General features: G+C 36.3%; 3 protein-coding genes across 6 annotated transcripts; all 3 read left to right on the top strand.

Moving 5' to 3' along the window:
- The first annotated feature begins 946 nt into the window (after positions 1-946).
- LOC140792581 (AMSH-like ubiquitin thioesterase 1) lies at positions 947-9658 on the top strand. Of its 4 annotated transcripts, none has more exons than XM_073143658.1 (15): positions 947-1074; positions 1151-1322; positions 3699-3763; positions 3967-4042; positions 4879-5070; positions 5152-5249; positions 5996-6101; positions 6199-6245; positions 6661-6985; positions 7142-7231; positions 7325-7387; positions 7465-7539; positions 8709-8771; positions 8888-8940; positions 9187-9658. In XM_073143658.1, the coding sequence occupies exons 2-15, from the start codon at positions 1209-1211 to the stop codon at positions 9359-9361; spliced, it is 1542 nt and encodes a 513-aa protein (XP_072999759.1). In that variant the 5' UTR covers positions 947-1074; positions 1151-1208; the 3' UTR covers positions 9362-9658. The 4 variants fall into 4 exon arrangements, with proteins under 4 accessions (XP_072999759.1, XP_072999757.1, XP_072999760.1 ...); XM_073143656.1 differs by having other exon boundaries at positions 6658-6985; XM_073143659.1 differs by having other exon boundaries at positions 968-1045.
- Positions 9659-10982: 1324 nt separating this feature from the next.
- Positions 10983-11630, top strand: LOC140792853 (uncharacterized). Its single transcript, XM_073144074.1, has one exon. It carries the CDS (start codon positions 10983-10985, stop codon positions 11628-11630), a length of 648 nt encoding a protein of 215 aa, XP_073000175.1.
- A 4212-nt stretch (positions 11631-15842) lies between these two features.
- Positions 15843-16946, top strand: LOC140792686 (uncharacterized). The gene is made up of 3 exons (XM_073143814.1): positions 15843-16502; positions 16591-16654; positions 16773-16946. The coding sequence occupies exons 1-3, from the start codon at positions 15891-15893 to the stop codon at positions 16784-16786; spliced, it is 690 nt and encodes a 229-aa protein (XP_072999915.1). The 5' UTR covers positions 15843-15890; the 3' UTR covers positions 16787-16946.
- Positions 16947-17992: the final 1046 nt, after the last annotated feature.

Below are 17992 nucleotides of genomic sequence, written 5' to 3'. Positions count from 1 at the left end.
AAGCCTCCAAGGAAAACTTTGGTGTTTGAATCCACCAGTAGATCACATTATCATTGACCGTATTTAATAAAGCTTAATCTTTACAAGTCAGGCTTAGGCCCAAAATTTATAAACTTCTTAAGTTGTTTTGAGCTACCATTTTACTAATCTTTTTTTATCCAGGTGCATTTATAACCTACTTTTAAATGATAAATGTCAATAGATCTTACTAATTTACGACAAAGGTCATAAGATATTAGAACTGAGTATTTTTGTGTATGAAAGATTTTACGTTATATGCACATAATATAATTTTTTTTATGGTTTGCTATTAACTAGGATTAACTCAAGAAAAAATAATATTAATAACCCAAATATGGCAAGCTTGAGATGAGTTTTTCATAACTTATTCATAAGTAATCTTTTTCTAAATGCACGTCTCAAAGATAAGTGTATATTGGGAGAAAAATAGAAATATAGTAAGATTTTTTAGTTGGTAAAATAAATTCATCTAAGATATATACGATCGATACATTGATATATATATATATTTGCTCTGGACTTTAATATTACCTATGTTTCTTCTAGTGAAATTTTTTTTGTCATATAAGAAGAATGAATAAAAAATGGACAATTGAGGTCAGGCTTAAGATTTTATTATGGACCATAACACTATTCGACTTGTTTTGCCCATATTATTTTAGGCAAATAGGAGGTTTTAGTAGTATGTCTATGCATTATATATATAATATAAGAGAACTTCTCGAAAACACTATGTTTTTTTTAATTTAATGGTATATATGTCTAAAATTTAAGGTAGATTTTGAAACTAATTACCCAAAAAAAAAAAAAAAAAAAATCTAACTCCATCATGTCGCCATAGTAGCCTGACCAAATCATCCTAATTCGAGGGCAATTCAGTAATTCGACTGTCATAGATATAAGCAATTCTTTCGATCAAGTCGACCTTCCAAATTTACCCCTTTCCGAGCGCTGATAACGGAGTAGGAAAAACTCCCCCTTTTCTTCTCCGCTGGCTGTCGGCGCATTACTGACGTCCTGGAAGGTGGTGGCGATCGCAGCCAAAAGATTAGGGTTTTGTTCTCCCCTCTCATTGCGAGGTCGAATCGATCGGAGCTATAAATCTAATGCGATTCTTTTCCTATTAAAGTGAGATTGGAGAGAGATCGAGGGGATTCGTGGTGGTTGGAAAACCCCAATTAAGGAAGATGAAGGCTTCTTCGGGGAAGATTAGTATCGAGAGGAGCGCCAAAAGGATCGACGTGGACAACCGGATCTCGCTCCGCTATTACTACCGGATCGCGGATAATCTCATCAGACAGGTGTATTTCCTCGTGAATCTTTGAAAGATTGTGTCTTTCTTAGAAGAAATCTGTTTCTTTGCATCCTTGTAGTCGATGTGGTTGAGTTTTAGGTGGTCTGTTATTCTTGATGGATTATGTGTTAGATGAGATGAACTATGGTGGTCCTTATTGGGTATTGCTTAGTTTTTGACAGAGAATTGGATAAAGTTATTGGTTTATATCATCTATGATTTCATGTTTATGAATGTGGAACATCCATTGCGATTTGCTCTCGGTCAGCTTTGGTGAAATCGGCATCACAGGCTTATGAAGGAGCATTCAGCAATAGGCTATTCCTTTTTCACTTGAAATATCAATTTACTATGAAGTGGGTTCAGTTTATTTCCTTTTGAGTGGGTGTTGGCGGGGCAGATATTGTTGTAGATTTTTAGTTCATACATTAATTTCTTCTGTCTATTAACACCTAGGCTACCTCGGAATGTCTGGGCACTAAGTTTTGCTGTATTATTCCTACATTGCCTTCCTAAGCTTTTTATAAAGTTTCGCACCCCCCCCAACTAACTAGGCAGTACATCTACACTATACACTTACCATTAGTTTCATATTGTCCTATATGGCTATATATGCTCTATTTGAAATGAATAGTTAAAACTTACGACTTTATTATACTTTGTAGATATCTTCCTTTCCTTTTTGTTTAGAATTTGGATCGATATTGGACAAAAGTCTCTTAGTTTATTAAAGGTTTGATATGATATCCTGCATATGAGGTTTTTAGTTTTTATTAGTTTGTTACTGATATATTTACTTGTGTTCTCTTAAACTTAGAATTGGAAGGTAGAGAAGTTCTGCGTGAAAATATTTAGTTCAATATGATTTCTTCTGCTAAAATGAGTGTTTATGATATAGCCCTTCTTTAAGAGACTACATTAGAATATATATATATATATATATATATATATATATATATAAAGAGGTAAGTTAATTCTGGTTTGCATTTGAATCATTCAGATTGAGAATTGGTGGGAATGAGAGTAATTGGCCCAATTCTAGGTAATACTGATAAAGATAAGTCAATGGAATTGACACCCATTGCATTCAGTAGTAAAAGAAAGGATTGGCTTGAGGAAAGGCAAAGATATCAAAGGGAAATAGAAAAATCAACCTATCACATGCTATATTAATTAGAAAATAGAATTTGCTAAGGGCATCTTGCAAAGTAAGACAAGAATTAGATAACTGGAATGAAGATGTTATATTATGAGAAATTGTAAACGAGAGATTGCCCATCTAATTTGCCAACCTAATCCAAAACAATGCTATGGAGGCTGGATGTTTGAGTTAATCTCATTTGTTATCAATTGATATACTCTTGACCGAACTAGATGGTTTCAATTGGCCTTGTTTCTCTGGAATTACTTTTCTTACTTAATCTCAAAATATCATGTGGACTTCTCTCATGATTAGTCTTAATCCTGGTCCATCAAAGGATTTGCAACTTTAGGAAGAGCAGAATGCATAATGCTTCTTATGTCATGATGTATCATGTATCTGAGTTCTCAGGTGAGCAAATTGATAGAATACAACTGTATAATATCTAGATGCAGCTAAGATTTGACTAATCCTGTGTTACACCTTGATCTGAAGAAGACTGAGATTTAGATAGGAACTCTGAGAACACATTGTCTTATGCTGGGCATACCCAGTTAAATTCACATAGCATATTTCTGTTGAGCAATTGCTTGCATCATGGAACAGGCAATATGCTTCCCGGCTATGGTTAACTTTTGTCCAAGATTTAGTTCACTAACTTCACGGTAGGACAATGTTCAGAATTATCTTGAATATTAGATAATCAGATTGCTATTTCTTCTTAAATTTTTTACCTTTTAAAATGTTAGTGCTTCTGGTTTATGGTGAGTATTTCACCTTTTTCATATATCACTCATTCATTCTTAAATCTGACAAATTATCATCAATAATGCTTTTGTTGTTTATGAATGTTTTGCTGGATTTTTATTTTAGATTTTTTGTCATTTGTCAGGTCACTGACTCAATTTTTTATTTTAATTTTTGACATCACTTGCACCAAGATCATTGATTTTTGTTGTTTTCTAGATGAGATATTCTCCATTTTTGTTTGATTTGTCAATCAATTTATTTGTTAGCATTAGTATATATTGCAAGCAACATTTGGTCATCACTTTTAAGTTTTAACATTTCTGAAGTTGTAGATGTCCTCTTGATTCTTCTCTCTTTCCTTGTTTTAAACATTATATTCTACTGTCGTTTGGAAGAGAAACAATGTTATGTTGTGCTTATTCAATGTACAATGCCTATCCTTGTCTTACATTAGAAGTTTAGAACTTATTTATCTTTGGTGGCTTTGTGTAGGCTAACATTTATCGTGAGGAGAAGAACATTATTGATCTGTATGTAATGCTTCTACGTTTTTCCAGGTAAGATTGTTGGGACTATTTTACTTGCCTGTTGAATACCTAAAGTTGGTAACCCATCAGCCAGGTTGTTGTTTGGGATCATTCCTTATGCTACATTTAAGGATGCTTTTAGCATATCTCTTTTCTAACTAGATTCTGTCACTTTCTTGTGCTTTCATAATTTCCAATACTTAAGGCCTTTAATATCTGAACTCTTACTGCAGCTTGATAACTGAGACTATACCATTCCATCAAGACTACAAGTATTCTCTTCAAAGTGAAAAGCTTTATTTTAAAAAGGTATACATGCAAATTGTTCAATTCATTACCAGGATTTTAATGTTATTGATATGCGCTGTTCACTCCTATTACTTTTGTCATTCTAGCTACTTCTGTCTTAGTTTGTGTTGTTTCTCTTAAGTTAATTGGAAGAAGGCTGTGAAATGTCTTAAGAATTTCAAAGTCGTGAAACTCTTAAAGGTCTTGGCAAATGAACTATGTGATTACCAATAATTAAGTATATTTGTTTTCCTCATAGTAAAGAGTGCAACTTTACTATGTCTTGTAGAACTGAATATATGAGTAATCAGCTTTTATTATGCAGTCTACTTGAAGTATATTTTAGGGCATATGATAAAATGTATGACATGAGTATAATATTTCACTAACACTGCACTTATAATCTTTACCAATAAACTTAATCAACTGATTCAGAGATACACTAATATACCAAATTTTCGTAACTGTAAGCATGGAGAAAGAAAAGCTCCTAAGTTCAGAGGCATATATAATATCTTAATATTATCAGACTTGATATGGCAATTAATAGGAATGTGCTCTCCTAACTTAATAAAAAGAAGTAGAGAAATATGGGAAAGGCTTATAAGTTTATAGAAAGGGGGGGGGGGGGGGGTGAAATACATAAATCTACAATTGGGTAATTAAATTAAGTTCAAGGCATATAAGAGTAATAACTAATAACATAGATTTGGTTGCATGTTGGTACCACCCACCTAGGGTTGGGTCGTCCATAGCAACTATAGGACACTTTGGATGCTCAAGTAGCCTTTGGCAATGTCTTTGTTATCTAAAGATTCTTCTTTATTTTGTACTAAAGGTTCATTTTCTTTCCACAGAAACTTTTAAATGCTTTGACTGAGTTGGAAACATTAAAGCCCGCTGTACAACGTCGACTTGAAGAATTGAATAGGAATTCTAAAAGTCAAGCAAATGGTCGGGTACAATCTCAACAAAATGGTTTTGTTGATGACTCATCTGAGTGGCCGCTGGTTAAGACGCAGATGGCAAGATATCATGAATCGAGTCAGGTATGAAAACACATGAATATATTCTCTGTAGATTTAATCTAGTCTAACTTATTGAGCATTAATCAATATCCTATTGCTCAGGTTCAAAGAGTTATTGGACGAAATGGCTTCTCTCAGGGATCAATTACTCAGAGAGTCAATTTACCACTAGCTAAGACAAAGGAAGAGCAATTTCAGAGGTTGTAAGGGTTGCTATGATTGAATTTTGCATTTTGTGTACTTATATTTTCGGCTCATACATTTTATATTTTTCGTCTCAGAAACACCCCAATTTAATTTTAATCTGTGTACTCTTTTATCCTTGTAGTACTTATTTCTGCACATTACAAACAACAAGAACTTTTATCCATTATTATAATAATATGGCACAACATTGCATAGTATAGTTTGAACACGAAACTGCATGATAGTTTCAGGGCTTGCAGTTTCAGATATTGTTCTTATGCTATATGGTCCTTAGTGCAGATATGCTTTGGTAAAAAAGCCCTTAAAGCAACTTAGCAATTCACTGTCTTAAATAACGGTTGAGATAGAATAAAATGAACCTAAGAAAGTGATTTAGATATGGATGGTCAAAAGAAATGATTGCAGTTCTAATTTCTAAGAGCTGCTAACTAAGTTTTGCTTGCTGTAGATATACTATGGGCAAAAAAGGAAAAAGATTCTGATAAAAATGTAACTGAATATTCTAGTGCATCTACACAACTACGTGTAGAGTTTCTTTCGAGTCAAGGGGATAGGATAGAATGATGAGGGCTTTCCGCAATTTTCACCACATATAGTTCTGTTATGCAGTTTAAGCATTGCTGCTCATTAATAGTCTAAATATCACTTTTCTACTAATAACACTACTCTAAAGCAGAATTCATTATCTATCATTTCTTCTTTCATTTTCTATGCACCTTACTCTTTTTCTTCATGGTAGGTCTCTTAATATCCCCCGTCCTAAGGAGGAAACCCTGTTAAGACACTCCATACTGGGGCCAAATGGGCTTCATGGGCAGTGGCAACCAACCATCACCAACCTAGCGGTATTGTGAAATTTATGGCATATTCTGTTCTTTTAGTATGCAAGAACAAAGTTGATTGTGGTATATTTTCTTGTCTTTTATCTCTTGTTTGAAACAGATACAATATCCAAGCAATCTGGATTTTACTCCAGTAGAGATCCCAAGGTTAAAGCTTATCTTGCTTCCTATAATGAGCTTTTGCTTCAATCACTGATAATATCTGATTTTGTCAAGGCAATTACATAAGAACTCAGCTTTGGATCATTTTCTCTATAACCAACTAATCTTTTTGCTAGTCTAAATTTATGCTTATGCGTTTTACTAGATTATTTGGTGTATTCAAAGGGATGATCTAGTATATTAGTGCTCTTGTTAGTCTTCCCTAGTTATTATAACCTTTTGAAAGAAGAAGCCAAAGCCTATTTTCCCCAATGTTGTTGTCACCTCTTTAGTTTCTAGATTTTCTGCATAACTTTCTTTCCCTCACCTTTGTTCCTACTTTTCATATTTCTGATAAATAGTATTGTGTGAAAAGTGGAGTACATAGCTGTGTTAACATCTATGATTTTGACTGTAGCAGCCTGCTTCAACCAACACAAAATAAACCTGCAGATACAAATGATAGTGGGACAACGGAACATGACAAAACTCCACTTGAGGAAGTTCTTTCCCTGCATGATGCTGGATTATCAGTTGATGAACAATCTCGTCCAATGGTTACTTTAGACATTGCAGAATCTCTAGCTAAGGTCGATATCAGCAGAGAACCTTCTCCTCCGCCTGTCCGTGCAGAAGTACAGGATTTGATTGCTGTCACATCACAAGTTTCTGATTCTAATTCTAGTCAAACAATTCAGTTACAAGATGAGCTAATTAGGGCTCAAGCTCCTGTGCAAGTTCATATAGTGAGAACTATACACTTCTCTGGAGCTTCAGATAGTTCTTCCATCTTTTGCTAACAGGATTCTGTCTTATAAGCAACCTAGGATATGGAATAATTTTTTACCTTTGTTGGTATTGTTTAGTCAGTTCATTATCTTTTTTTTTCCACTTCATCGCAGTCAACAACAATGATGGACAGCTTCATGAGATTTGCAAAGTCAAATACTGATAGGAACTTGGAAACATGTGGTATACTTGCAGGTTCACTTGTAAGATATGAGCTTTACAGGACTGAATGTTTACCTAATAAGATTTGCACTATGTAATTATGTGTTCACCTTTCACTGTTTTCTGTATCACAGAAAAATAGAATATTCTATTTGACAGCCCTCGTCATACCAAAACAGGAGTCAACATCCGATTCAGTAAGATTTTTTGGTATTTGTCTTTTCATTCTTTTATCAAAGTGTGTCTTCCTAATATTTTCTTTTCGAAATTTCAGTGCCAGACAACAAATGAAGAAGAAGTTTTTGACTACCTGGACAAGAATTCCCTTTTTTCTCTTGGTTGGATTCATGTGAGTGTTCCATCAAAAAGTTTGCATTCATTCCTAGCATGTTGCCGTCATGATAATATGAGTTCCATGTGCTATAATATGTAAATCTTTCTTGCAAGAAGCTGATCCCATTTCATTGTAGCTTGTTCTGTATCTCTTACAATAGTTTATACTTTATCCCTAGTTTTGCAGAGTAATAATAATTTGAATTTCCATTTCATTTTGTTAATATGAAGTATATAAAAAAAAATATTTGACCTCTGCTGATTTCATTTTTTTTGAAATTATGAATGCCTTCAAGTTCAGAGCTTGCCAAACCTTCTGTTGGTGGTGAACTAGTGATTGGTAAATACTTTAAACATACTAGACTTGTTGCATTAGTTGTGGTCTTGGATGTACACTCTGAGAGTATTTGCAATAGATATGCGCCAACTAGACTATTTGGGAGACTGCCTGAGTTCTGGTAGGTTATACATGTTCCTGTGCAATATATGAGATTGACATGACAAAGTATGTTATCTGTATTGTGCTCAAACATGGAATTTGTGCCATATATGAGATTGACATGACAAAATGTTTTATCTGTATTGGCAGGTATATGCCACTTGTGTTGTATTTTCACCGTTACATGCTTACACTTATTGATCTTCATTGTTGCCTTCCAAGTTCTGATACCTTCATTCATCTCTAGTTTTCTACATTCCAGATCCTATAAACCTTCATTTATGTAATGAACACTTGAACATAATAGAAGTACTGTGTTATATGTACTTTTAGAAGTATACTTTGTAATTGACTGACTCCCTTGTGAGGAGCCAACAGAGATCTTTGATATGTATGTATATATATGTAAAATTTAGATTACAAACCTTGAATTCTTCATTTAATCTTCCAGATAGGCCCTCCATATCTGGAGGGCTCTGAATTGATTTTAGAAGTCTCTGAGGCAGGATAAATGTCCAAAATTATCATTCCTAACCTTTCTTGTTGTGTTGTTGCACCTGTGTTTCATGATATAATTTGTATGTACTCCAACCAGTAGGATTGTTGGCGAGAAGATTGTATTTTTCATGAGATAGCTTGTATATCAGCCAAGATGATAAATACTGTATTTACTTTCTTGAAGTCTTTTTATTCTTTTGTTTACTACCATCTTAATCTTGACAAAATGTCTACTTCCAAATGTGCAGACTCATCCTACACAGTCATGCTTCATGTCATCGATCGATCTCCATACTCATTATTCTTACCAGGTGACACTATCTAGATGCTATAGTTGTTTTATTATCCCTATATGTGATATCTCTAAATTACAACTGATATCTTGGTCTTTATTTTTCCTGACATAGCACCTCTCTTGAAATATTAGGTTTTATTGCCTGAAGCCATCGCAATAGTTATGGCACCAAAAGATAGTTCAAGGTAAGAATGCATCTAAATATTTAAGCCATTTCTGTGCTTTGCTATCTCATGCAGTCTTCCATTGCCACCATAATAGTGTGAACTACTTTTTGTTGGCCATCTCTCGTGAAAATGATAATCTAGGTTTTCTAACCTGTGATTTATGCTTCTTCTCTAAGGCGAGTCCTTAATAATGCTCAATTGGAGTGCATAGAAATTGGATGCTTGCCAAATGTTCTATATTTATTTTTTTCTCCATGCATGCAGAAATCACGGAATATTTCGATTGACGACTCCGGGGGGCATGTCAGTCATAAAGCAATGCCCTCAAAGAGGCTTCCATCCACACCAACAACCATCAGATGGAGGTCCCCTCTACGACCACTGCAGTGATGTTTACATGGTCCCTAAACTCAAGTTCGAGGTGGTGGATCTACGATGATGATCGCGATTTTCCTGTGTTACGGAATTGGTTTTCTTAGTTACTTGTAGATGATGTATATGACGATTACATCAATTGTACATCCACACATATATAAGTCCATCAGAAAAGAGGCATATCAGCTGGTTTTTCTGTATATACAATTAGTTGGTTTGCAAATTACCTTGGATGGTGATTCCTATTGGTATAAGCAAACCTCATTTTGATGAAAGACACATCTTTTGTACTCTCCTATTGTCTGGTTGACATCCTGAACAACATGATGATCCTAATAGTTACTTTCTCCACTTTCCTCCCCTTCCTTTATCCTTCTCTGCTCATATATTTATTTGACTTGTTTACTACAAGATATTTATTATATTGCTTTATGATAGGTACATAATATTTCTTTTTTTATTCCTTTCAACTTTTAGGTAGAGTATTTAGGTGATTGGCTTTTTGGCTTATTTTGATACGTAATAACTTATTACTCTCCTTGATAAGCTTTATTAATCTCATGCACGTTCCTCAGCTCTCTAACCTTATCTTAAAATAATGCCCACAATACTACTATGGAAACTAGAACTATGAGAATTAAACCCAAGGACAAAAAGCCAAGATCTAAATAAATCCTCTGTACTCCAATCTGTCCCCGGGAAAAGCCAACAAAAAATTCTCTCAGTCATCTTCACCTAACCCTCCTACATATAAAAAATTGAAGGGTACGGAAGCTCATACGTAATAATCTCAATTGATAAAAAATGTTTCAATTGTAAACATATGAAACACATCATTAGAATCCCGAACTATTGGCCGGACCAAGTGACTTTTATCAATTAAAATTCCGAAAAGTTTAAATAGAAGCATCCAATATGGCATGCACTTAGTAGGTAAATAGGTATGATGATACTCGACGATTTGGATACATATTTTGAGAATTTTGACCAAATTAAAGTCTCCCAAACTTTATTTATCAAAATAGAGAGCACATCAATCTTAATAATAAAAAGAGTTTACGTTATTATAGTTGTCATTAAAATGCTGAAGTAATAGAAATGATCATATCAGTTGTTTCTTTATGTAAACTACTAAATTTATCGTCAGTTTATTTTATTTAGATAAATGCTCAAACACTCATACATTCAGCTTAGTTTTTTTTTTTTTTTTTAAGTTTTCTTTTTATCACACATAAAACGCTAATTAAATATATCAGAAGAAGATGTTGGACTTGTTATGCCGCTTCTTCTTCTTCCAAATAAAACATTAATAAATATAACATTTTATTAACAGCTGTAGTAAAATTAACCCCCTTTTAAATTAAGTTTGAGATGCAGTACATTTTAGTAAATTAAATTTCGGAGAGGAGTAAGTTTGATCAAAAACTCATTTTGACGTAGAAGTCTAGCTAGCTTGTTTAAATTTATAAGTTCTATATTGATCCAAATCTCCGGTCACACGCCAAACGGCGTCAGTAGGTGGGTAGAGACGGCGACCCCTCGCTCTCTCTCTCTCTCTCTCTCTCTCTCTCTCTTATTTATATATACCCTCCCAAGATTCCCCCTCTCTTCCATGAGACCTTTTTCTGCACCATTAACTCCCCAATTAACTTCTCCACTCTCTCTCTCTAAACCAAATACTCGGCATGGATCTGCGCACAGAAAGTTTAGCATCTTCCAATCCGACAAGCCCAAGAATCTCCTTCTCCCACGACCTCTCTTATTCCGACCGCACCCCAACCGAACCCAACCCATCCCCATCCCCATCCCCATCCCCACTACTAGACTCGGCGTCCGTCGACTTCCACTTCAAACCCGGCGCCGACTTCCCCCTCCCCGACCCCTCCCCCGCTGACTCCCTCTTCTCCAACGGCAGGCTCCTCCCGTCCCCTCTCCTCCACCCAAAACCACCACCTCCTCCCACCGCCCGCCTCGTAAATCACAGTGCTATCAACCTCCGCCAGCTCATGGACTCCACCGACGAAGGAGCTACCAGAAAAGGAATACTCCAGCCGCCGCCATTCTCGTGGTTCGGAAGAAGTAGGACCTTGAGCTGCCGCCGCCGACCCCGGTCGTCGGGCACGGTGTGCCCGTCCCCGCTTCTCCGGAGCAAGTCCGCCGGCTCGAACACGGCATTAGTGCGTAATAGCACGCAAAGAAGATTAGCGTATAGTGATACCAATTGCAATGGATTAGGAGTTAGACCAATACTTAACGTAGATATTACTAGTACGAGCGTTCTTAGCTACTTATTATGTAAATGTGGGAGTAAGAGTATGAAGGTTGAAGGATAGGTGGGGTTGGATTTGATTGAAATTATTGGGAGGGAGAGATGGGCGAGAGATCCATCCATATGGGTTGGTTGGTTGGTTGGCTGGTTGTTTGTTTGCAATTATAGGAGTTGCTTTTTTTTTCTTTCTTTTTTATGGGCTTTTTTTTTTCTAGATCTCCTCTCTTTTGCCTTTTCCTGTTTGTTTCTTTTTCTCTTTCTAGCTTTGTTCCATGTAAGTGGTTGTGTGTTTGTGAATATGATACGGCTTTAGCTGGTAATCAGTTGCTGTTATACACAGTACTACTACTACTACCATATCTCTAATAATATAATAAGAATTTTTCTTTTACAATCTTTCTCATCTCAAATTTTCTCACTTTTATATTTAGACATTGAAATATTTCTAAACAGAGATAATATAAGAAGCAAAATGGTCAAATCTTTTACAGTTGTAACGGAATATTATTTTCACTTGTTGTTGAATAGAAAAAATAATGATTGAATATATATATATATATATATATATATATATATATATATTAAAACTAGGAGGGAGTTAAACAATACGAATAAAAATTTCAACTCACTTTAACTTATGCACGTGTGTGTTACGTAGTACTACTACAGTGGTATAAAAAGGAGGAATTGTACGTGATAATTTGTATTTTTATGCTTCGGTTGGAGAGTAGGGTTATATAATTTTTTAGGCCAATCTGATCCAAATTTTCCATGCAACTTGACCTCCCCGGTGGTGTTTGTTTTTAAAATTAATTTTGATGGGTCTTGAGATCTGGTGGACAGATCAGGAGAGTTTAGTGTTGTATCTCGTGCTGACCAAGCCAATCTAATCCATCTCTTAGCAGGCTCAGTTTCTAAGAGTTCTACATTAGAAGTCGAGGCTCTGATCCTTCTTCAGAAACTCATATAGTTCTTATATTTTGGTTGAAGAGACTCTAGCATTGTAGTTGATGTTATTTGCCATCCTGAGAAGGCTGTAAAGTACCTCTAAATTATATATATATATATATATATATATATATATATATATATATATATATTATATAGAATTTTTGAGGCGATATAGCTATATAGGTGAGGAGTGACTGATATGAAAGAAAGGAAACTTTTGTTATAGAATTGACATGCTTGATTTCTGGAGTCATATATTGTACGATCACTGTATACCGTCTCTAGATCTACAAGGTTTGGATTGCATGCGTTATTTACTCTGTTGATCTTTTTTTTTTATCATATGACTAAGGCACATCCTGCACCTTCTGCAGCCTTTGTAATTAGATGTTAGGAGAATTAATGAATGATTTACTTTTATAAAACAAATCTACTTGTACTATTTCTTGGAGATTCTATGGGAACCAACTTATGTAGATCGATTCAGGTGGCCTTGTTTGATGTGGGGTCGATGCATCAGTTTATAAGCTGGCATGACATAATTAAAGTTGTCTGTGTAGAATTAATATGTTGACATACATTCTGACGGTCGTTTTTCCTAGACGACGTTGATGTGATTGAGGCTCCGGCAGGACACTGGCCATCTCTTGAGCTTCCGGTGGCTTTTCATTGAGATAGGAAAGGAATGGAATTCCTCCTTTCTATATGATGTCTTTTTAAGTTATTTCCTATGTAACCTACGTATAGTTTCTTTCAACTTAAGACTAGTAATATCTTTTTCATCCTTTAAATTAGTAAGATTTTAATTCATAGTTGTTAGAAAAATAATACGTCTATGCAAAGATCAAAGGTTTTGAAAGGTACACACATTTTAAAGGATAGATACGCAAATAAAGAACTTTGGAGGAGTATACATGCAAAAAGGCGGTGGGGCCTTCTATTGTTGTTCTATTGTTGTTCTATTGCTCAACTTAAGCCCAGTAATTTGGGCCTGTGAGCACTAAAACTTAACCCAAGTCGACCATATGCTTAATTTGGTTAAAGTTTGTCATTTAAAAAGTCGTTTGTTTGCCGTTGCCTCATCTTTCCCGCCTCTCTCAACACCACTCTCTTGTTTCCATTCCCTTCTCTCTCTCTCATCCCCCTTCTTCTTTGTTCCCTACTTAGGAAATTCTTCAAAGAAAGTAGTAGTCTTGATCCTGATCACCAAATCTTGAGCTCATTTCATCCCACAAGCAGAGCAGCAGTACCATCCATGGCTGACAAGGCCCCACCGCCTTCTTTCCACCGTGCTTCTTCTCGTCGGAAGCAGCTCTATCCACGTCGCGCCGCTAGTCCCACTGGAACCTCGGTGACCAGCCGATATTATCAGAATCTATACTCGTCTGATCGCAATGCCCCTCGGGCACCAACTGATCGACAACCAAGGGAAAGAGATGTAAGAAATGAGGAAAACACTCTTTTCCTTTGTATGTTTGGGTTCCAAGAATATTGATGGTTCTTAATTTGTCTTGGATTATATCAATCTTATGCCTTTCCAAAAGGTGCCAACTTACGAATCAAACAAGGGAGATGAAGTTGATCGCAGAGAGTCGGATGTAAGAAGAAAAATTCATTGTCATCTTCTTGTTATTCTCTTCTTTTTAGTATGTGGGTTTCGAGAATATTGATGGTTATATGGATAATACTAAAGGCTGCGAGAAAGGAGGAGACTGGTGTTGATCACAGAGAGCCGGATGCAAGAAAAAGAAAAATCCTCGTACCATTTTCTTGTTCCTATCTTCTTTCTTAGTATGCGGGTTTCGAGGATCTTAATGTTTTGCGTTGTTTTTGTTTTCTATTGTCTTCCTAAAGACGAAGGGCAACTTAAGAATACAGACTGATAAAAGAGCAAAGGAGGCGACTGGTGTTGATCAGAGAGAGTTGGAACCCAGAAAGACAGGAGTTGATCAGAGAGAGGAGGGTGAAAGAAAAAGAAAATTCCTTGTACAATCTTCTTGTTCTTCTCTTTTCTTTCCATATGGGGGTTCTAAGAATTTAGACGTATTGTATCGTATTTGATTTATATTGTCTTCCTAAAGATGAAAGGCAACGAAAGAGTACAAACTGATAAAAGAGCAGAGGAGGCGAGTGGTGCTGATCAGAGAGAGTTGGATCCCAGAAAGACTGGAGTTGATCAGAAAGAGAAGGGTGAAAGAGAAAGAAAACTCCTTGTACAATCTTCCTGTTCCTCTCTTTTCTTTTCAATATGGGTTTTTAAGAATCTTTTAGTGTTTTGCATCGTATTTGATTTCTACTGTCCTCCTAAAGGTGAAATCTAAAGATGTGGTGCAAACTCATAAAAAATCAGAGGAGGCTGGAGTTGATCAAAGAGAGTTGGATGCAAGAAAAAGAAACATTCTCGTACCATTTTCTTCTTCTTCTTCTTCTTCTTCTTCTTCTTCTTCTTCTTCTTCTTCTTAGTAATGTGAATTTAAGAATATTGATGTTTTGCTTTGTATTTGTTTTCTATTATCTTTTTAAAAGGTGAAAGCTAAAGAGGTGGTACAAACTCATAAAAATCCAGAGGAGGAATCTAGAGTTGATCAGAGAGAGCTGGATGTAATAGGGAGAATCCTCACCCTCTTCTAGTTCTTCTCTTTTTAAAGTATATGTGGGTTTCAGAAATCTTTATAGTTTTGCAATTTTTTCCCCTAAAGGTGAAGGATACAAAGCCGAATGAGACTGCAAGCGCCGGCACTGCTACGGTGGGAACCCAGACTAGCCCGGCAAGGCTGCCTGAGCAGAGGAGGCGAAGGCTGCTGTTGAACTATTCTGACGAAGAGTGGGTGTAATGGAGTTATATATGTTTTTGGGTCTCTTCAGTTTGTTGTTCTTCTGGCATTCATGTGAATAGTATAGGGATTGAAGTTGTGTTGCAGACTTTTTGAATGAAAGATAATATTTGCACTTGAAAGGCAAAACATGAACATTGGACAATTAATTGATGCCCAAAAGCTGTGTGACTGATTGAATTATACAGTTTTAGTTTATTCTTATTCCTTCTCCTTTTGGGTAAATACTAGAAGAATTCTTAGTCTGCTTAGAATTCAAACTAGTAGTTTCAAACTAAAAAAAACTGTGTTCTGTTGCTATTTTTCAGAAAGAGAAGCCATATTGTAATATTAAAAATAGAGGGCTCAATCCGTAAAATTACTCACCTTACTTTTCAGTTTTTAAATAGCCCCCCATATTACATTAAATCCCCGCTATACCCCCCACAGCTTTACTTTTTAAGCACTCAATCTCTCTCTCTCGATTTCTGCTTCCCTCTCTTTTTGTCTTCTCCAAGCTTTCGAAAGAAAGGGTTACGGTCACCGCCCCAGCCTTAACAATGGCGCAGGGAGAGGGCGGAGGTGACCCACCGGCGAAGCACCCGACTCCACCTTCTTCTTCTTCTCCGCGGCCGATCTCCCGCTCCCGTCTCCACAATTTTCAGTTCCTAGGCTGGAAGACTCATCGCCTCCTCCTCTGTAGGAATCCTGGCGCATCCTCCCGCGCTGTTAAGGAGGTGGATGTGGTAGCTGTTGCGGCGAGATCGTCGAATCTGAGGACGAGGAAGGCAGCTTCCAGTGCTCCGGGGAAGAGAAACTCTCCGCCGCCGCCGCCGCCGCCGCCTTCCTCGTCAGGGATCCCACCCTCATCGGGGAATAAGGAGGTGGTGGCGGCAATGGTATTGGCAGCGTCGGCGAGGACGAGGAGTGCTTGGAAGAAGGCGGGTTTGCCGAAGTCGTTGTCGTCTCCGTCACCGTCGCCAGCAACGGCGGAGAAAGGACGGAGTTCGAGGAGGTTAAGATCGGAGGTTAGGGAGAAGGAGGAGGAGCGGCCGAGGTTTTTTCTCAAGTTGTCGAAGAAGGAAATTGAGGAGGATTTCTTGATTCTCACGGAGAAGAAACCTCCTCGGAAACCCAAGAAGCGGCCCAAGAGCGTTGAGAAGCAGCTCGATGTAAGAAAGTTTCTTTCTTTTTCGGTTTTTGATTCGATTTTTTTCCCGATCGATTTCTTAATGAATTTTGTTTCTCTTTTGTATGCAGTCGGTTTTCCCTGGTTATATGCTATCGGAGATAACTACAGATTCGTACAAGAGTGTTAATAAAGGTAATCAATCAGGGCAGATTGTTCTCGTTCTAAATTTCAATTCCAATACGTTTTTAGTTAGATTATGAATTATGACTAAATCTTATTGGTTTCTTTTGGTGTTGTTTGAATTTTGCAGGAACAAAATGGTGAATTGCACTATTGATTTTTTTTTCCTCTTCAAGGAATCATTCTTGTTTTTCTGCTGCTGGCTAGTGTTGAATTTCTGTTAAAATGATTAGATTGTGCATACCTCGCCCTTGTAAATTGATATTTGAATTAGAAGTATATGGAACTTGCAACTTGTCTGGTCTGAGGTGGTTCATTGGCCTGGTTGTTTGCAACTAGTTTGTTAATTAAGCTATAAAGTCTCAGTTAGGTATTGCATTTTTGAGAGTCTTGGTGGACTGAATTATCTAAGAAATATCATATATCAGAATTTTGGTTTTTTTTTTCCCTTTCAGAATTTCTCTAGATTGTACAGGTTACATATGAATTTTCCTTTTTCCATTGGATACAAATTCCCTTCATAAATATGTTTATTTCACAAGGTTGAATGTTCTAAATGAGTACACTGAAAGATGCGATGGGGTTTCTAGGTAGTGTACACTGCAATGACATTGGAATTAATGTTACAAGAAGGTAAATCAGTGAAAGGATTGCTAAATTTTTTTTCCTTTTATGTTGCTACAAAACAAGGTAGTTGGATAATTTAGTTTACAATGCTCACTGTATATATGGATACAGGTGACACCACTGGATGTTTTGATGCCATTCTCACTAACGAAACTAATATGAAAAGTTGAGAAAATTAGTGAACAGCAGGATTAGTTTCAGTTTTCTTCATCTATTTTAAATTAACATCATGTGACATCCTCTAAGAAACCCTGTTCTCCACTTCACTGTATGGTTGACAGTCCTGTCATTGCTATACATCCTAATTTTTTTATTAATTTCTCATGTTATTTTCTTTGTTTAATTTTATCAGCTAACTTTGCATGAGGAAGTAATTTTTTATTCACTAAAGTTCGAACAACTTGCTTCGTTGTTTCATAATGCTGTTGATATAAGTTTCCAAAAGAGATCATCTTGATGTCTTTCTACAGCGGAAAGGCTTGGCATCATTTTAGACACCACATTTTACTGCTCAAGAGTTTGTGTAATAATTTGTTTCTTGAATTATTATTGTTGCCGATTCTCCATTCTGTACCTCTGTAAGTGCTTTCTCTCTGGTATAGATGTAAGACTTAGACCCTGACTTTCTTCTTCATGGAGTAGAGATCGTGGGGCTTTAGCTAATTAATGATGTTGGCAATGTATGTGGTAAAATTTTAATGAGGTGGAGAACCTATATTTCAA

The sequence above is a fragment of the Typha latifolia genome, chromosome 7 (assembly GCF_019914945.1).
Source record: "Typha latifolia isolate L0001 chromosome 7, TyphaL0001v2, whole genome shotgun sequence".
In the NCBI taxonomy this organism is placed as follows: domain Eukaryota; kingdom Viridiplantae; phylum Streptophyta; class Magnoliopsida; order Poales; family Typhaceae; genus Typha; species Typha latifolia.
Note: the sequence above shows the minus strand (reverse complement) of the source record. Positions and strands in the feature narration are given on the sequence as shown.